At 41.8% G+C, this 18,106-nt stretch overlaps 1 protein-coding gene across 14 annotated transcripts in view; it reads left to right on the forward strand.

The window, feature by feature from the left end:
* The window catches only part of LOC143776623 (protocadherin alpha-C2-like), a 513,355-nt gene that overhangs the window by 437,254 nt on the left and 57,995 nt on the right, over positions 1–18,106 (forward strand). For 11 of the 14 annotated variants that reach the window (XM_077266142.1, XM_077266143.1, XM_077266150.1 and 8 more), the window contains exon 2: positions 12,673–12,731. The exons of the other annotated variants lie outside the window; for them this stretch is intronic. In XM_077266142.1, the coding sequence (XP_077122257.1) occupies positions 12,673–12,731 (59 nt within the window). The remainder of the gene's footprint in view (positions 1–12,672; positions 12,732–18,106) is intronic. 14 annotated transcript variants of the gene reach the window in all.

Below are 18,106 nucleotides of genomic sequence, written 5' to 3' on the forward strand. Positions count from 1 at the left end.
CAATCCCTAAACAGTGGAAGAGTTAAATTGATAATTCTATTAGCAGTCTTTCTGAGAAAATATGTGCATTGGACTGTACATAATGGCAATAAAAAATTTCATCCGCTTTACAAAACAGCAGACAGTCGTAAGCAATGTTTCAGGATGTTGCCCTTCTTCCAAGTAGACATGTGATAGAAATGTTACAGCGCACAGACATGGCCTTAGGTTTATCTATATTTAGGAACACCAATGGAGTACAATACAGCAGGATATTTCTGTGAATGTGTTTGATCCAAAAGCAACTTCCTAAGTGGATTCATTTATATATATATTTAATATAAATTATTTCATGGTCTTTGTCTTTGACCTGGAGTTTTTCCCTGAGTTATCACCAAAAGAAAAAGGGACAGATTTTTTTGTTCCGTCTAGATCTTTACAAGTTTCATTAGAATTTTAAGAAGGAACTCTATGACCTTATCTTTGAAGGACAATTACAGGAAGAGTTGTGCCGAGCATATTTGATACATGAAATGTAGAAAATAAGATTTTTTATGTTTTTATTACATTATGATAATGAGCAACAGTGGTCTGGTTATTTTCAGACTTGGCTTAGTCATCACATTAGTTTTTATCAGAAGCTCAAAGCAGAGAAATGATGCTTAAGACCAAGGTTATACATAAAATTACTGTCCTCTGTACCTAGTATTATTTGATGCCACCCTTCTGGTGCTAGTCAGTTCCCTACAATGCCAACCAACTGTTTCAGAAGGACCCAAAACCGACACAATAGACAAGTTAGACAAAAAAAAATAAAAATGTGACAAAAAGCACACCAGTGTCAAAAGCAAATACACTCCCCCTATAATGCCACACCCCAACACAATGTAACTATGTAGTTGGTATTTCCTATGGTGTCTAAGCACCATGAGAGTTATGGAAAGGTCTATTTTTTATGTTTATGCTGCCAAGGTACAAACAGCATCCTACACACCTCTAATAAATCTGTCATGAGGAAATACGATTCTTCTGGATCCTGCTACTATGAGATTGTGGGCTTGAAGACCACCTCTTGTACCCATATATGAGGGATTCTTAAGAAATGACCACGGATGCCTCAGCACATTTTGGGTGAGATCATTCCTTTTTTACGTGCTTTATTACATGCGCCTCCATGTTTTATACCATCCTTGTACTTTCTTGCTTAGACACCACAGGATATAAAAGATAGACTTCTCCATGTCCAATTTGTCTTTTGTGTCAGTTTTGAGTCTTTTTGACCAAGTTTACTATTTTTTGTGGCCTAATAGAGATTTTGTTAAATTCCCAACAATAGCCATTGACAATAATTGGACCAGTGGGTCATCTGTAGACTATTTGTACTAAATTAAAGGTTCATGTATGAGCTCCAGCACACTGTACGCTGGGTACTCATTGTTGAAATGACATCAACAAGTACCTCATGACCTGTTATTAGAGGGATCCTGTCAGCAGGAGTTTAGAACTCAAAGTAACGTCATCACAGTAAAGTACCTGATATGATAATTACGTCAATGCCTTTATATTATAATTCAGTATCTGTGTTGTGTCGTAATCCTTCCACCAATTTTTATGCAAATTAACTCATAAGTGAAGAGGCTTGGCCTGCACTTACAGCTCGCCGGCTTCTCTGACCTCTTTCTCTTCCTGGCACCAGCGTCCTGCCAGTGATTGTCACTCTTCTCTGTGTCCGGCTCTCTCAGCTGACATCTCGCTCATACACAGTAACATCCAGATGACGTTGACGAGCTACAATATCCATCTGTGCAAGTACTGCCCCCAGGAATGATGGCACCTGCACATGATATCGGTCAGAGGAGCAGGTCACAAAGATTGACATCTTGTGCAGACGTCATCATTTCCGGGGATGGCGCATGCACAGATAAATGTTGTAGTAGCCATTCCTGTTCAACTCTTAATCACTTCAGTAGGAGAAGAGCTCCTGTACCCAGGAACAGTCACTACACTGTGAGCAGAATTGTGCTGTTGGGTCCAATCACTGAAAACATCTGATTGATGGAGGTGCTGGGTGTCAGAACCTGACCAATCTGTTAATGACCTGTCTTACGCCAAAAGCAGATAGTTTTTGCTCTTGTTTTGTCCTTGTTGCTCCTGTAACTATTTATGTATATTTGTTGTGTTTTTTTAAATTTGCTGTACGGTTTCAGATGTATGGGTCTTTTCAGTTAGAGGTCATTTGTATGGTCTTTACCGAGGGGGGTGTGGCTCATAGGATTTTCACAGAAAGAAATGGTGGACACATCTGTACCTTTTTGTCTGGTACCCACATGTATTTTAGAGACCAAAAAGTGATATTACATTTTTTAGATTGTCATATTCAATCAAAGGTAGGTGAGCACGACAGTTTTCTCTCCATCTAAGAAAAATGGTCCAATTATTCTGATCATACAATGATCAGAGATTAATCAGAGTAGCATCAGTTTTTTTGGGCACTGGAGAAAATAAAGGTTTTCATCTCTTCTCCATTCTGTCTGTCTGTGAAAATCGGAACACACTCACATGTCATCCGAGTTCAATCAGATGTTTTTCATACCCATAGACTTACATAGTCACTTTTGATTCGACTCTTGGCTCAAAATCTGGCGTGTCTTAAGTTTTTTCTTTGGACCACTCAGTCTGAGGAAAAATTATGGTCATGTACACAGCCCCATAGAATATCATGGGTATGAGTGCTATCCGTGAAAACCACGGATAGCTCTCATCTGTTTTAATCGGTTGTGTGCACAAGCCCTAAAAATAAGCATCATTTTTATAGGAATTATTAAATATTCAATAGATTAGTTAAAGACATAATATTATTGCCATATTGACAACCTGTTTCGACTAAGAACAGTTTATATAACACTGACCTTTTTTTTAAGATTCTCTGATCTTTTCCGGCTTTCCACAGTACAAATGAAGGTATTGATAAAAATATTTTGTTTGCAAGAGACAAAACATTAGTATTTACTAAGATACAGTATATAGTGAAGGTTGTTAGGTTTCTACTTTTTATTTCAGCATTTGTTTCAAAATAATGAGTAAGAAGTTGTTGGGTCAACTATGTATATGAGTGTATATTAAAATTGCACAACTAGTAGGCTAGTCAATTGTTGAAAATTACCTTATGTAGGTACATTCATGTGCAACATATGCCCCAGTAAATTTATTATCATGCAACTTACATCGATAACTAAACATGATGTATTTTCATTGTCCTTTTCAGTGGCCTAACCTAAAAACATACTGTGCAGAATATTTCCAGACTTACAAAGTAGGGTGTGAGGGGCAAGATGAGCTTGAGAAGACTGAGAAGTATCAAGGTCACCCAAAGATAATTTATCATAGCCTTAAAAATAGTGTCCTGTTCCCCCCCAAAAGCTAGTTCTGTAAAAGAAACTGACGTTCTTTGTTGGAGATCCTTCTTTGTAAACAGCAGACGTTGTAGAAAATTCTTCCTTGAGCAGAGATGGAGCTTTGAGAAACACAACAGAGTAGGTTCAAAGGAATGAGAATACAAGCAATACAGCAGATGTTCATAGAGATGTAAGCATACATGGGTGTGGGCTGCCAGCACCATGTGCCAGGGGTGGGCTGTACCCAAATACACAAAGAGAACAAAGAGCATACATTACAGAAAACACATTATTTCTCAAAGACTTGACATGACAATGTTTTCGATCTCTGCAGCAAATTCTTCTCCTTCAATAAGTGTTGTAATGGCATCTGTGTTGACACCAAGGACCTCCAGAAATTGCATCTAGGCACATAAATTCCACTTCTTTGACAGCACTATTGACCATCAGTATCATTATTATTCCCCTTTCCTTATCACCACTGACCACTGAACCCATTACTATACTTCTATTCTATCACCACTTGTATTCACTGGCACCAACACTGACTCATTGAAAGTTACCACTTAATTCCTGTTAAACTTAAAAATACCTTAATTAGGGTTTTCCATATTTGGCAAACCTGTATCCCCAGTTGTAATTTGTTATAAAATACTATTTAATAGATCCTTTGGTTAAATGAATGCATAGACATGAGGGCCACAAACCAAAGATGAAAGAGAACCCAGTCCTGGTGCAAATATAACAACCACATCCTATTACACATGATAACTAAGAAATGTCATCCAGAGATTGAATCCAGTTAAGGTGCAATAAAATATTAATAAATTCCATGGATGACTGAGGGCCCATTTTGATGGTCCAGTAATCGATAAATGAGTGTTCCTCATAATTGGCCTTTTTAAACAGATGGGTAGACACACAACAAATGAGCTCATTCAATGGGCACAATGTATCATGATCTCTGCAGGCAGAGATCATAGCAAGCCTATAGAGGGACAAGCTCTCGGAAGATGGAACTATACTGACCATGAGCTAAGCCTGCCGCGCAACTAGAAATAGCCAGGTAGCATTTCCTATTAATCGCTAGATGCCCAGCTCTGGCCTAAGACCTAAATAGCTAGCAGAGGGAAATATAAGACCTGGCTCACCTCTAGAGAAATATTCCAAAGAAGACAGTAGCCCCCCACATATAATGACGGTGAGTTCAGATGAAACAACAAACGCAGCAGGAAAATAGTCTTAGCAAATTTGAGGTCCGCTTACTAGATAGCAGAAGACAGATAGTATACTTTCATGGTCAGCAGAAAAATACTAACAAAACACCATCCAGAGATTACCTTAAACTCTGGCATTAACTCATAACGCCAGAGTAGCAATCCCTGATCGACGAGAGCTTTCCAGACACAGTAACAAAACTTCAGCTGCGAACTGGAACAAATAGGCAAAACAAAACATGGACAAAAGTCCAACTTATCAGTAGTTGTCTAGAAGCAGGAACAAGCACTGAGAGGCATCAGATAACATTGTTGACCGGCAAGAAACCACCAGAGAAATGAGCTTAAATAGCGACACCCACTACTGATGGAATCAGGTGAAACAGGAAAGAGGATGACAAGTCCAATTCCACAAGCGGCCACCGGGGGAGCCCAGAATCCAAATTCACAACAGTACCCCCCCCTCAAGGAGGGGGCACCGAACCCTCACCAGATCCACCAGGGCGATCAGGATGAGCCCTATGGAAGGCACGAACAAGATCAGAAGCATGAACATCAGATGCATTGACCCAAGAATTATCCTCCTGGCCGTAACCCTTCCAGTTGACCAGATACTGGAGTTTCCGTCTGGAAACACGAGAGTCCAAAATTTTCTCCACAACGTACTCCAACTCACCCTCAACCAACACCGGAGCAGGAGGCTCAACAGAAGGTACAACAGGTACCACATACCTGCGCAATAACGACCGATGAAAAACGTTATGAATGGAAAAGGACGCAGGGAGGTCCAAACGGAAAGAAACAGGATTAAGAATCTCCAATATTCTATAAGGGCCGATGAACCGAGGTTTAAACTTAGGAGAAGAGACCCTCATAGGGACAAAACGAGAAGACAGCCACACTAAATCTCCAACACAAAGCCGAGAACCAACACGACGATGACGGTTGGCAAAACGCTGAGTCTTCTCCTGTGACAACTTCAAATTGTCCATAACCTGCCCCCAGATGTGATGCAATCTCTCCACCACCGCATCCACTCCAGGACAATCCGAGGATTCCACCTGACCGGAGGAAAATCGAGGGTGAAACCCCGAATTACAGAAAAACGGGGACACCAAGGTGGAAGAACTGGCCCGATTATTGAGGGCGAACTCTGCCAATGGCAAAAAAGCAACCCAATCATCCTGGTCAGCAGAGACAAAACACCTCAGATATGTCTCAAGGGTCTGATTAGTCCGCTCGGTCTGGCCATTAGTCTGAGGGTGAAAAGCAGATGAAAAAGACAAATCTATGCCCATCCTAGCACAGAATGCCCGCCAAAATCTAGACACAAATTGGGTACCTCTGTCAGAAACAATATTCTCAGGAATACCGTGCAATCGGACAACATTCTGAAAAAACAGAGGAACCAACTCAGAAGAAGAAGGCAACTTGGGCAGAGGAACCAAATGGACCATTTTAGAGAAACGGTCACAGACCACCCAGATGACAGACATCTTCTGGGAAACAGGCAGATCTGAAATAAAATCCATCGAGATGTGTGTCCAAGGCCTCTTAGGAATAGGCAAGGGCAACAGCAGTCCGCTAGCCCGAGAACTACAAGACTTGGCCCGAGCACAAACGTCACATGACTGCACAAAGACTCGCACATCTCGTGACAGAGAAGGCCACCAGAAGGATCTTGCCACCAAATCCCTGGTACCAAAAATTCCGGGATGACCTGCCAATGCAGAAGAATGTACCTCAGAGATGACTCTGCTGGTCCAATCATCCGGAACAAACAGTCTATCAGGCGGACAACGATCCGGTCTATCCGCCTGAAACTCTTGCAAGGACCGCCGCAGATCAGGAGAAACGGCCGACAAAATTACTCCCTCCCTAAGGATACCTGTGGGTTCAGAATTACCAGGAGAGTCCGGGTCAAAACTCCTAGAAAGGGCATCTGCCTTAACATTCTTAGAACCCGGTAGGTATGACACCACAAAATTAAAGCGAGAAAAAAATAAAGACCAGCGCGCCTGTCTAGGATTCAGGCGTCTGGCAGTCTCAAGATAAATCAAATTTTTGTGGTCAGTCAATACCACCACCTGATGCCTAGCCCCCTCGAGCCAATGGCGCCACTCCTCAAACGCCCACTTCATGGCCAAAAGCTCCCGATTCCCAACATCATAATTCCGCTCTGCGGGCGAAAATTTGCGAGAAAAGAAGGCACAAGGCCTAATGACGGAGCAGTCGGAACCTTTCTGCGACAACACTGCCCCAGCTCCGATCTCCGAAGCGTCAACCTCAACCTGAAAAGGCAGATTCACATCAGGCTGACGCAACACAGGGGCAGAGGCAAAACGGCGCTTAAGCTCCTGAAAGGCCTCTACAGCATGAGGGGACCAATTAGCAACATCAGCGCCTTGTCTGGTCAAATCAGTCAGTGGTTTAACGACATCCGAAAAACCAGCAATAAATCGGCGGTAAAAGTTGGCAAAGCCCAAAAATCTCTGAAGACCCTTAAGAGAGGAGGGCTGAGTCCAGTCACAAATAGCTTGCACCTTGACGGGATCCATCTCAATGGAAGAGGGAGAAAAATATACCCCAAAAAGGAAATTTTCTGGACCCCAAAAACGCACTTAGACCCCTTCACACATAAAGAATTAGACCGCAGAACCTGAAAAACTCTCCTGACCTGCTGGACATGAGAGTCCCAGTCATCAGAAAAAATCAGAATATCATCCAGATATATTATCATAAATTTATCCAGAAAATCGCGGAAAATATCATGCATAAAAGACTGGAAAACTGAAGGGGCATTAGAAAGACCAAAAGGCATGACCAAATACTCAAAGTGGCCCTCGGGCGTATTAAATGCGGTCTTCCACTCATCCCCCTGCCTGATCCGCACCAAATTATACGCCCCACGAAGATCAATTTTAGAGAACCACTTAGCACCCTCTATACGAGCAAACAAATCAGTAAGCAATGGCAATGGGTATTGATACTTAACAGTGATCTTATTCAGAAGCCGATAATCAATACATGGTCTCAAAGAGCCGTCTTTTTTTGAGACAAAGAAAAACCCAGCTCCCAAGGGAGAAGAAGATGGACGAATATGTCCCTTTTCCAAAGACTCCTTTATATATTCCCGCATAGCAGCATGTTCCGGCACAGACAAATTAAACAAACGACCCTTTGGATATTTACAACCCGGTATCAAATCTATGGCACAATCGCACTCACGGTGCGGAGGTAACGACCCAAGCTTGGGTTCGTCAAAGACGTCTTGATAATCAGAGAGGAACTCAGGGACTTCAGAGGGAATGGACGACGAAATAGAAACCAAAGGTACGTCCCCATGAATACCCTTACATCCCCAGCTCAACACAGACATAGCTCTCCAGTCCAAGACTGGGTTGTGAGACTGCAACCATGGCAATCCCAGTACCAAATCGTCATGTAAATTATACAGCACCAGGAAACGAATAATCTCCTGGTGATCCGGATTGATACGCATGGTTACTTGTGTCCAGTATTGTGGTTTATTATTAGCCAATGGGGTGGAGTCAATCCCCTTCAGAGGAATAAGAGTCTCCAAAGGCTCTAAATCAAAACCACAACGATTGGCAAAGGACCAATCCATAAGACTCAGAGCGGCGCCAGAGTCAACATAGGCGTCCGTGGCAATGGATGACAAAGAGCAAATCAGGGTTACAGACAAAATAAACTTAGACTGAATGGTGCCAATGGAAACAGACTTATCAAGCTTCTTTGTACGCCTAGAGCATGCCGATATAACATGAGTAGAATCCCCACAATAGAAACACAATCCATTCTTCCGTCTAAAATTCTGTCGCTCGCTCCTGGACAGAATTCTATCACACTGCATACTCTCTGGCGTCTTTTCCATAGACACCGCCAGATGGTGCATCGGTTTGCGCTCCCGCAGACGCCTATCAATCTGAATAGCCATTGTCATGGACTCATTCAGACCTGCAGGCAAAGGGAACCCCACCATAACATCCTTAACGGCATCAGAGAGACCCTCCCTGAAAATTGCCGCCAAGGCGCACTCATTCCACTGAGTAAGCACAGACCATTTACGGAATTTTTGGCAGAAAACTTCAGCTTCGTCTTGCCCCTGAGATAGTGCCATCAAAGTTTTTTCTGCCTGAAGTTCCAAATGAGGTTCCTCATAAAGCAAGCCCAAGGCCAGAAAAAACGCATCCACATCGCGTAACGCAGGATCCCCTGCTGGCAATGAGAAGGCCCAATCTTGAGGGTCACCCCTGAGCAAGGAAATCACAATCCTAACCTGCTGAGCAGGGTCTCCAGCTGAACGAGACTTCAGGGACAAATAAAGCTTACAATTATTTCGGAAATTCTGGAAGCTAGCTCTATTCCCTGTGAAGAACTCCGGCAAAGGAATTCTCGGCTCAGATACCGGAGCATGTACTACAAAATCTTGTAAATTTTGTACTTTCGTGATGAGATTATTCAAACCCGCAGTTACACTCTGGAGATCCATAATTGTCAGGTGCACACAGAGCATACAGAGATTAGGAGGAGAGAGAGAAAAAAGACTGCAGCAAGGCAGACTGGAGGAAAGGAAAAAAAAAAAAAAAAAAAAAATTCCAGCAGACTTCTTATAACTCTCCTTTCTCAACCTGGGTCTTTAACACTTAACTGGCCGGTCAAACTATCATGATCTCTGCAGGCAGAGATCATAGCAAGCCTATAGAGGGACAAGCTCTCGGAAGATGGAACTATACTGACCATGAGCTAAGCCTGCCGCGCAACTAGAAATAGCCAGGTAGCATTTCCTATTAATCGCTAGATGCCCAGCTCTGGCCTAAGACCTAAATAGCTAGCAGAGGGAAATATAAGACCTGGCTCACCTCTAGAGAAATATTCCAAAGAAGACAGTAGCCCCCCACATATAATGACGGTGAGTTCAGATGAAACAACAAACGCAGCAGGAAAATAGTCTTAGCAAATTTGAGGTCCGCTTACTAGATAGCAGAAGACAGATAGTATACTTTCATGGTCAGCAGAAAAATACTAACAAAACACCATCCAGAGATTACCTTAAACTCTGGCATTAACTCATAACGCCAGAGTAGCAATCCCTGATCGACGAGAGCTTTCCAGACACAGTAACAAAACTTCAGCTGCGAACTGGAACAAATAGGCAAAACAAAACATGGACAAAAGTCCAACTTATCAGTAGTTGTCTAGAAGCAGGAACAAGCACTGAGAGGCATCAGATAACATTGTTGACCGGCAAGAAACCACCAGAGAAATGAGCTTAAATAGCGACACCCACTACTGATGGAATCAGGTGAAACAGGAAAGAGGATGACAAGTCCAATTCCACAAGCGGCCACCGGGGGAGCCCAGAATCCAAATTCACAACAACAATGATTTTTAAGCTGACTTAAAAATCATTATTTTCGGCAGCACATTGTTCTATTATGTGCTGCCGATAATATGTTCTTTTATATGCACAGAACAATCGTTTTGACAATCGTTCTGAATGCATAGAAGTGTGACTGGCCTGTCTAAACAAGGCATTAAACAAATAACATTCTGATTATAAGTAGCAGACTGGCAGTTAGCGGCTGTGATCGTGCTCTGTAAAGGTCATTATAGTTGCAAATTAACATCTTCCCTTCGTGCATTACACATCACTCACGGAAAGATGTGCTGCCAATGATGATGATTTTTAAACCAGCCTAAAAGTCATAGCCAACGATGAACGAGCATTTTTCTTGTTCATTGGGGGTTTACCAGCCTATTAACAGTCTTGTATCTAGCATTCCTGCAAACTGTTACATCTGTCAGAGGCCACAGGCTCAAAAATGCCACATCAGACAGACTTGGCCCAAGCCATTTCATCCGGAAGATTCCAGAGGCTTTCACCCTTAAACCACTGTACAGGGATCTGGTCTTAAGATGGAATCCACTGAGGGTCCGCTGGATTGCTGACGGAGAAGAATTGATATCCTGAGGAGCAAACCAAAGGTAAGAGAATCAGGAGGTCATTGTGGGGAGAAAATTGTAAAGAAGTAGAAGTGTCATAAAGCAAGACGAGGTAAAAAAATCAGGAATCTCCACAGGGAGAATAGCAAGACACAATTTATACAGAAACAAGTCAGATTATGGGTGCAGTCAGACTGTCGTATTACTCTCATGAGGATCACATTGCAATCTTCGGACTGGTTGTCGGTACTCCTGACCTGATTGTGACCACATGTATTTCTGTTCTGGCTGTCTGCCAGTCCAAGGATTGTGATGCGATCCTCACGAGAGTAACACGACAGTCTGACTGCACCAATAATCTGACTTGCTTCCGTGTAACTTGTGCCTTGCTATTCTCCCAGTGGAGATTCCTGACTTTTGACCTTGGCTTGCTTTTTGACACTTCTCCTCCTTTACTATTTTTTCCCTACACCGAGCTCCTGATTCTCTTACCTCTGGTTCGCTCTTCAGGAGAGAAGCTGGACTGCAGGATTTCAGGATCTTAAGCAGCTTGCAGTCCCACCCAAACCACATAGCAGTTACCGAGTCCCAGAGGGCACAATACTAGAACTGTCACCCTGTGTCACCGGCAACAAGACTTCGGAGCCATCTGGCAGCAGAAGAAGAGACAGAAAGGTTAGGTACCGATACACATGTCACACAAATGCTCATTTCCTGATTATACAAATTGCCTCTTCTGAGAAAAAGAGGACTTAACTCTATAGCGCCACCTGTTGGAAGTAGCGATCCTACAAGTCACAATCAACCCTTTAACGAGTCGTGCAATATGACTTAGGATAAAAGCCAAATCAATATCTCAATTCGCAGACACGGTGTTTCGGGCTGTTGGCCCTCATCAGTGCGAAGCATGAGAACTGATTTGGCTAGGTGAGAGGCTCTGGTCTGGGGTCTAAGGGGTAACGTTTCTCCTTATGGAGAGTGACATACCATCTCTGGCTTGTCAAGGTAAGGAGGCTTATTTGCCGTACAATGCTCCTCTGGGAATTTAAATATGCAAATTGCCTCTTCTGAGAAAAAGAGGACTTAACTCTATAGCGCCACCTGTTGGAAGTAGCGATCCTACAAGTCACAATCAACCCTTTAACGAGTCATGCAATATGACTTAGGATAAAAGCCAAATCAGTATCTCAATTCGCAGACACGGTGTTTCGGGCTGTTGGCCCTCGTCAGTGCGAAGCATGAGAACTGATTTGGCTAGGTGAGAGGCTCTGGACTGGAGTCTAAGGGGTAACGTTTCTCCGATTATTAACCCAAAATAAGGTAAAGAGCAATTATTTTGTGTAACCTACTTTGATAAAAACTAATTTATGCCTAATGGGTTTTTTTGTGCATGCACAGTATTGTATAAAGGTTTCCACAGTTTTTTTTAACAGTCCAAAAAATAATTTTGCGAAAAGCAATGAAGATTCAAGAACCAAAAACCTGTTCAGTTAGCAGAACGCTAATGCACTCCTACACTGTAGTGAAATCAATTATTTAAGAACACATAAAAGGTTATTTGTTGGAAATGTTTTATTACACATATTGGCAACAGTGGTGCAGAAGAACTCCAGGTTTGTCAAACAAGAAATAATCAAAATACTTTATCTTAAATTTGACATTGTAACGTTTTGCCACCAAGATGCTTACACTTTTGCAGATGGCTCCCAAAGCATATGGGGTGCCATCTCCTGTAATCACTTAATCCATTTTTTTCTTTAATTTTTGAACAATTTAAATGAAAAACATCCAATTGTGATTTTTTTTTTATTCTGATTAGGGTCCACATTCATGCACATGTATTTTAATCGATTCACTGGATGTTTACAATTGTTGGCTTTATTATAATCCAACATTTTTGTTGTAATTTCACCAATATATTTTCAAGAATTTTTTTAAAATTCTATCTGCAGAATGGTAAATTAAGTATTGTCATTACATGTAAAAGATACTTGTATCTTACTTTTAAATTGGCAAACACAGTGCAAATGTTTGATCCTTTATGTTGACATTGATTGCATACATTACAGAATTTCTAACTGGAACTAAACATTTGTTCTTATTTGCTTCTTCAGCCAAAACATCCTAACCCAGACTGGCGTTACTCTGCATCACTAAAAGCTGCAATGCAGGGGTGAGTACATATTTCATTTTATATTTCAATACATATGACACAAAACAAAGACAACATTATCAAACAGCAAAAATATGGTGCTCTGACATCGTTCTTCATGAATATTTAGATTTAATTTAAAAAAGTCAAATCTTCTACAGTATAGTATGTTCTTGTTCTTATTTTAATTTTAATGAATGTTTTCTTTATACTCCTTGACTATTAATGGTTATTTCACTTAATAAACTGAAATCAGCAATGAATAACTTCTTTTGGGATGTCCAACATCTTGGCAAGAGTTGACCCTATATGTGGGAAGAAGGAGCACCAACAAGTTCATTTTAAAGACATGTAACTAATTTTATTTATTTAAAGGTAGCCTGTCATGTCAAAAAATGCTATAAACCTACAGTTGTGGGGTTAATCTACAAGTTAGTAGCGTTCTCAAGGTGCACTGACAGTCCAGCTACTGGGAGGAAGTGAACTATATTCCTTTTGGTAGCCTCCATCTTTAAGTGACAGATAGTGAGCAGCGGCCGTCACCACACCCCGCCACTGACTGCTGAGCTGGCTGACTGTCAATACCGGAGCATGGTTACAGCAACTGCAGTAATTGAAACCATGCCTGCCTAACCTCCATGCTTACAGCATATAGCCCCATTAATTTCCACAGCGCTTTACATACATCATCATCACTGTCCCCAATTTAAATTCCCTATCGGTATGTCTTCGGAATGTGGGAGGAAACCCGAATACCCGGAAGAAACTCACACAAACATGGGGAGAACATACAAACTCCTAAAAGTGTCACTCTATTCTCTCTAAAAGGATTTTTGTTCAAGAGTAGAATAAATGTGCAATATGCAGCTTGTTATTGACTTATTCCATTGTATGGCCACTTTTTATGGATTCATGCAATCATGATTCCTAAAAAGGCAATTTTCATTGATGTGCATGGACCCTTACGATAATAGAATGGTACCCAGTGTGAGAGATCTGCTTCAATGTGTACCAAAAATGCTATGGCTTCTGGACATTGCCATGTTTTAGTTACCATATCATGGTTTATAAATTAAGATTAAAATAGATGAAAGAAAAACAGAATCTAATTTACGAGCATCATTTTTGAGACTGTGCACCTACCTGAGGCGCACATTCAGATGCAGTCTACTACACCTGAATGTCCGCCTCCAGTAGGCATATGCCTGAGTGTCCAGCTCCAGTAGGCATATGCCTGAGTGACCGCCTCCAGTAGGTGTATGCCTGAGTGTCCACTTCCAGTAGGTGTATGCCTGAGTGTCCGCCTCCAGTAGGTGTATGCCTGAGTGTCTGCCTCCAGTAGGTGTATGCCTGAGTGTCCGCCTCCAGTAGGCATATGCCTGAGTGTCCGCCTCCAGTAGGCATATGCCTGAGTGTCCGCCTCCAGTAGGCATATGCCTGAGTGTTCGCCTCCAGTAGGCATATGCCTGAGTGTCCGCCTCCAGTAGGTGAATGCCTGAGTGTTCACCTCCAGTAGGCATATGCCTGAGTATCCGCCTCCAGTAGGCGTATGCCTGAGTGTCCGCCTCCAGTAGGTGTATGCCTGAGTGTTCGCCTCCAGTAGGCATATGCCTGAGTGTCCGCCTCCAGTAGGCGCACGCCTGAATGTCCGCCTCCAGTAGGCGTATAGGCTGAAAATAATGCACAACAGAGCACACATTCACTCTGTTGGCACCATTACAATCTAAGACCCTGTTGACGTGTAAGTCCAAACCCCTTCTGACAGGGCCACTGAACGGATGCCCAAACGCAATGTGAAAGCACCATTAGGCTATAATGATAGCTTGTTTTTCCAACAAATTTTATTCGTTTTACAAATTTAACAAAGGTAAGGGTAAAGGGTGCGGGAAAAATAGGATACATGGGATAATAGGGAAAGAAAGGGGAAAGAAAATACAGGACTTCCATACTTTAACATACTAGCTTGTAATATTTACTATATGATATATAAAACTTGTGAAAGTAGCCATCTGAAATGGATACACTGTGTCATGCAGCAGTCTCTCAATCCCTGTTCTAGGCATGACATGGTGTATTACTGTAGTTTTGCCCAGTGTTCTTATTTGTGAAATAAGTGGTTAAAAAAAATCTTCTTTAAAACATCTTCCAAATTTTAAAAAACTCTGTCTGCATTCTAATGGCATAGAATGTATTAAATATACAACTTGTTCACATACAGAATACTGTAGATTAGAGTATTCCAAATATATTGGAGCTCCAGAATATTTCAGGTGAGTTTTCATTAAAATATATTTTTTTAATATTAATTTGTTGATTCCTCTAACATCAAAATTAATAGCAGTTCTCTGAAAAGTGATATGGTGATGGTAAAATACTATGTAATATTTTATTTTACATCCCCAGCTCCAAATAAAGTTGGGAAGCTGTGTAATATATAAGGAAAACAAGAATGCGATGATTTGGAAATCTGTTGTCGAAATATTTTATACACACCAGAACATAGATCACATGTGAGATGGGGAAAGTTTAGACATTTGTTCATTTCATTTGAAAATAAAATTAGCTCATTTAGAAATTGATGGCAGCAACACATCTCAAAAAAGTTGGTACAAGACCATGTCTTCCATTGTGTAGCATATCCTTCTTTACACAACAGTCTGTAAATGTCTGGAATGGGATGAAACCAATTGCTGGAGTTGGAGAAGAAGAATCTTGTCCCATTCTTATCTGATGGAGGACTCTAACTACTGAGCTTTTCTCGGTCTTTTTTGCCAGATTTTTCATTTTGAAATACGCCAAATGTTTTCCAATGGTGAAAGGTCAGGATTGCAGACTCTTCTTCTGGCTGTAAGAGATTTCCATATTCTTGAACTTTTGTTTTCTTTACATTTTACATGGCGTCCTAACTTTTTGGGATATGGGTTGTACTATAGATCTATTTTATGATATTTTATAATATTATATTAGAATTGTGACCAGGTATTGGTAAGTATGGCATCTTTCTTTAATGTGTTTGATTTCTCTAACACCACAGATATTTCAGTGGACTTATATTTTCCTATCCAATTAATCACTACATCAGTAGTCATAACTCATAAACCATGATCTACAGGTCTTTTTAGACTACGGGTGCTGTACCATGGTCTTCAGCTATAAATTCTGAATTCAGCCCCAGGAGGGTCTCTAACGACATGTGTCTGACACAGGACACTTTGTTGAAGGGTGTTAACTGCTTATTTCAGTAGTCAAGTCAGCACTCTTCTTTATCTATACCAGTGTTCCCTAACTCTATTGCTCAAGAGCCACCAACAGATCATCATGTTTTCAGGATTTCCTTAGTATTGCATAGGTGATAATTCCATCACATGTTCAATAATAAGGTAATCCTGAAAACATGACCTGTTGGTGGCTCTTGAGGACTCGAGTTGGGGAACACTGGTCTATCCATACGCTGTGATTAAGAAGAGGGTTGAATTAGCTATTTAACCACTTCACGAGCTTGCCATTTTCCTTTTTTGTGCTGTTTTTTTTGCTCCCCTTCTTCCCAGAGCCATAATGTTTTTATTTTTCCTTCAATATAGCCATATGAGAGCTTTTTTTTGCAGGACGACTTATACTTTTGAATAACACCATTGATTTTACCATATAGTGTACTGGAAATCGGGAAGATAATTACAAGTGCTGTGAAAAATTCCACAATTGTTTTTTGGTTATATTATTTACCATGTTTATTAAATGCTAAACCTGACCTTGCAAACATGTATACCGTATTTTTCGGATTATAAGACACACTTTTTTTCCCTCAAATTTTGGGGGAAAATGGGGGTGCATCTTATAATGTGGATATACCTTACTGGCCACGGTGAAGCGGGGTCCTAAGGTCACTGCTGTAGGAGGCAAGAGTGGAGAGTTGCTGCATGCCACAGGCTGGGATGAGGGGGTGTTTGGATGTGCGACACTGCGGGTGTTCGGTCATGAGGGGCTCCGCCGACATTTTGTTAAAGCCTGGAGCCTCCGGGGTTCCATGGTTTATTATGCAGTGGACTCTGGGAAAATGGCTGCCAGGGGTCTGGGGTCCACAGCCTCGCCCCACTCCTGCCTCCGCCAACAGCAACCCTGGGACCCCGCTTTGGAAGGTGAGAATATATATTTTTTTATTATTTTTAACATTCTATGTTTTTACTATTGATGCTGCATAGGAAGCACCAATAGTAAAAAGTGAAGCGGTGTTTAACTCCTGCCCCAATCTCGCTGATTGGTCGCGGCCGGCCGCAACCAATCAGGGACCCAGGATTTCAGTTACGGAAGTTACAGACAGACGGAAGTACCCCTTAGGCAATTATATATATAGATAAACCTGTACTGAGGCTCATTTGTTTGAAGACGCGTTGTATGTTTCAGTGGCACAGATTTGGAAAACATATAAATTATTTTTTTTCATTCAGATTTTTTTTTGCTGTTTAGTGTTAAGTAAGAAAAATCAAATTAACCTTATTCGACATGGCACAGGTTACATTTTGGTACATTTTGCACAAGTAAAGCATATTTTGGGGGAGATTTTCAATTTTGAGGAAGTGTATCAGAAAAGACATACTGTAACTTTAGATTCTTTGGGTGATTACAATTGCAATTGTGTAATTTTTTTAGGTGAACTACTTAAAAAAATGTTATGGTTTTTATTTTTTTAAGTGTGGAACACGTTTTTTGTTCCCTCAGGGGACTTGAACCAGAAATAGCTTGATCAATTATTTAAGGCTTGGAAATTGATGGTGTTTCAAAGCATTATTGCCTGCCAGTATTAAGGCCCCGTCTCACTTAGCGATTTACCAACGATCACGACCAGCGATATGACCTGGCCGTGATCGTTGGTAAGTCGCTGTGTGGTCGCTGGGGAGCTGTCACACAGACAGCTCTCTCCAGCGACCAACGATCAGGGGAACGAGTTCGGCATCGTTGAAACTGTCTTCAACGATGCCGAAGTCCCCCTGCAGCACCCGGGTAACCAGGGTAAACATCGGGTTACTAAGCGCAGGGCCGCGCTTAGTAACCCGATGTTTACCCTGGTTACCAAAAAAAACAAACAGTACATACTCGCCTTTCGGTGTCCAGGTCCCTTGCCGTCTGCTTCCTGCTCTGACTGACTGAGCCGCCGTACACTGAGAGCAGAGCGCAGCGGTGACGTCACTGCTGTGCTCTCACTTCTCACTGTACGGCCGGCAGTCAGCTCAGTGAGAGCAGGAAGCAGACGGCAAGGGACCTGACGGACATCAGAAAGCGAGTATGTACTGTTTGTTTTTTTTTACATTTACGCTGGTAACCAGGGTAAACATCGGGTTACTAAGCGCGGCCCTGCGCTTAGTAACCCGATGTTTACCCTGGTTACCAGTGAAGACATC

Source organism: Ranitomeya variabilis, chromosome 5 (genome assembly GCF_051348905.1).
Source record: "Ranitomeya variabilis isolate aRanVar5 chromosome 5, aRanVar5.hap1, whole genome shotgun sequence".
Classification (NCBI taxonomy): Eukaryota; Metazoa; Chordata; class Amphibia; order Anura; family Dendrobatidae; genus Ranitomeya; species Ranitomeya variabilis.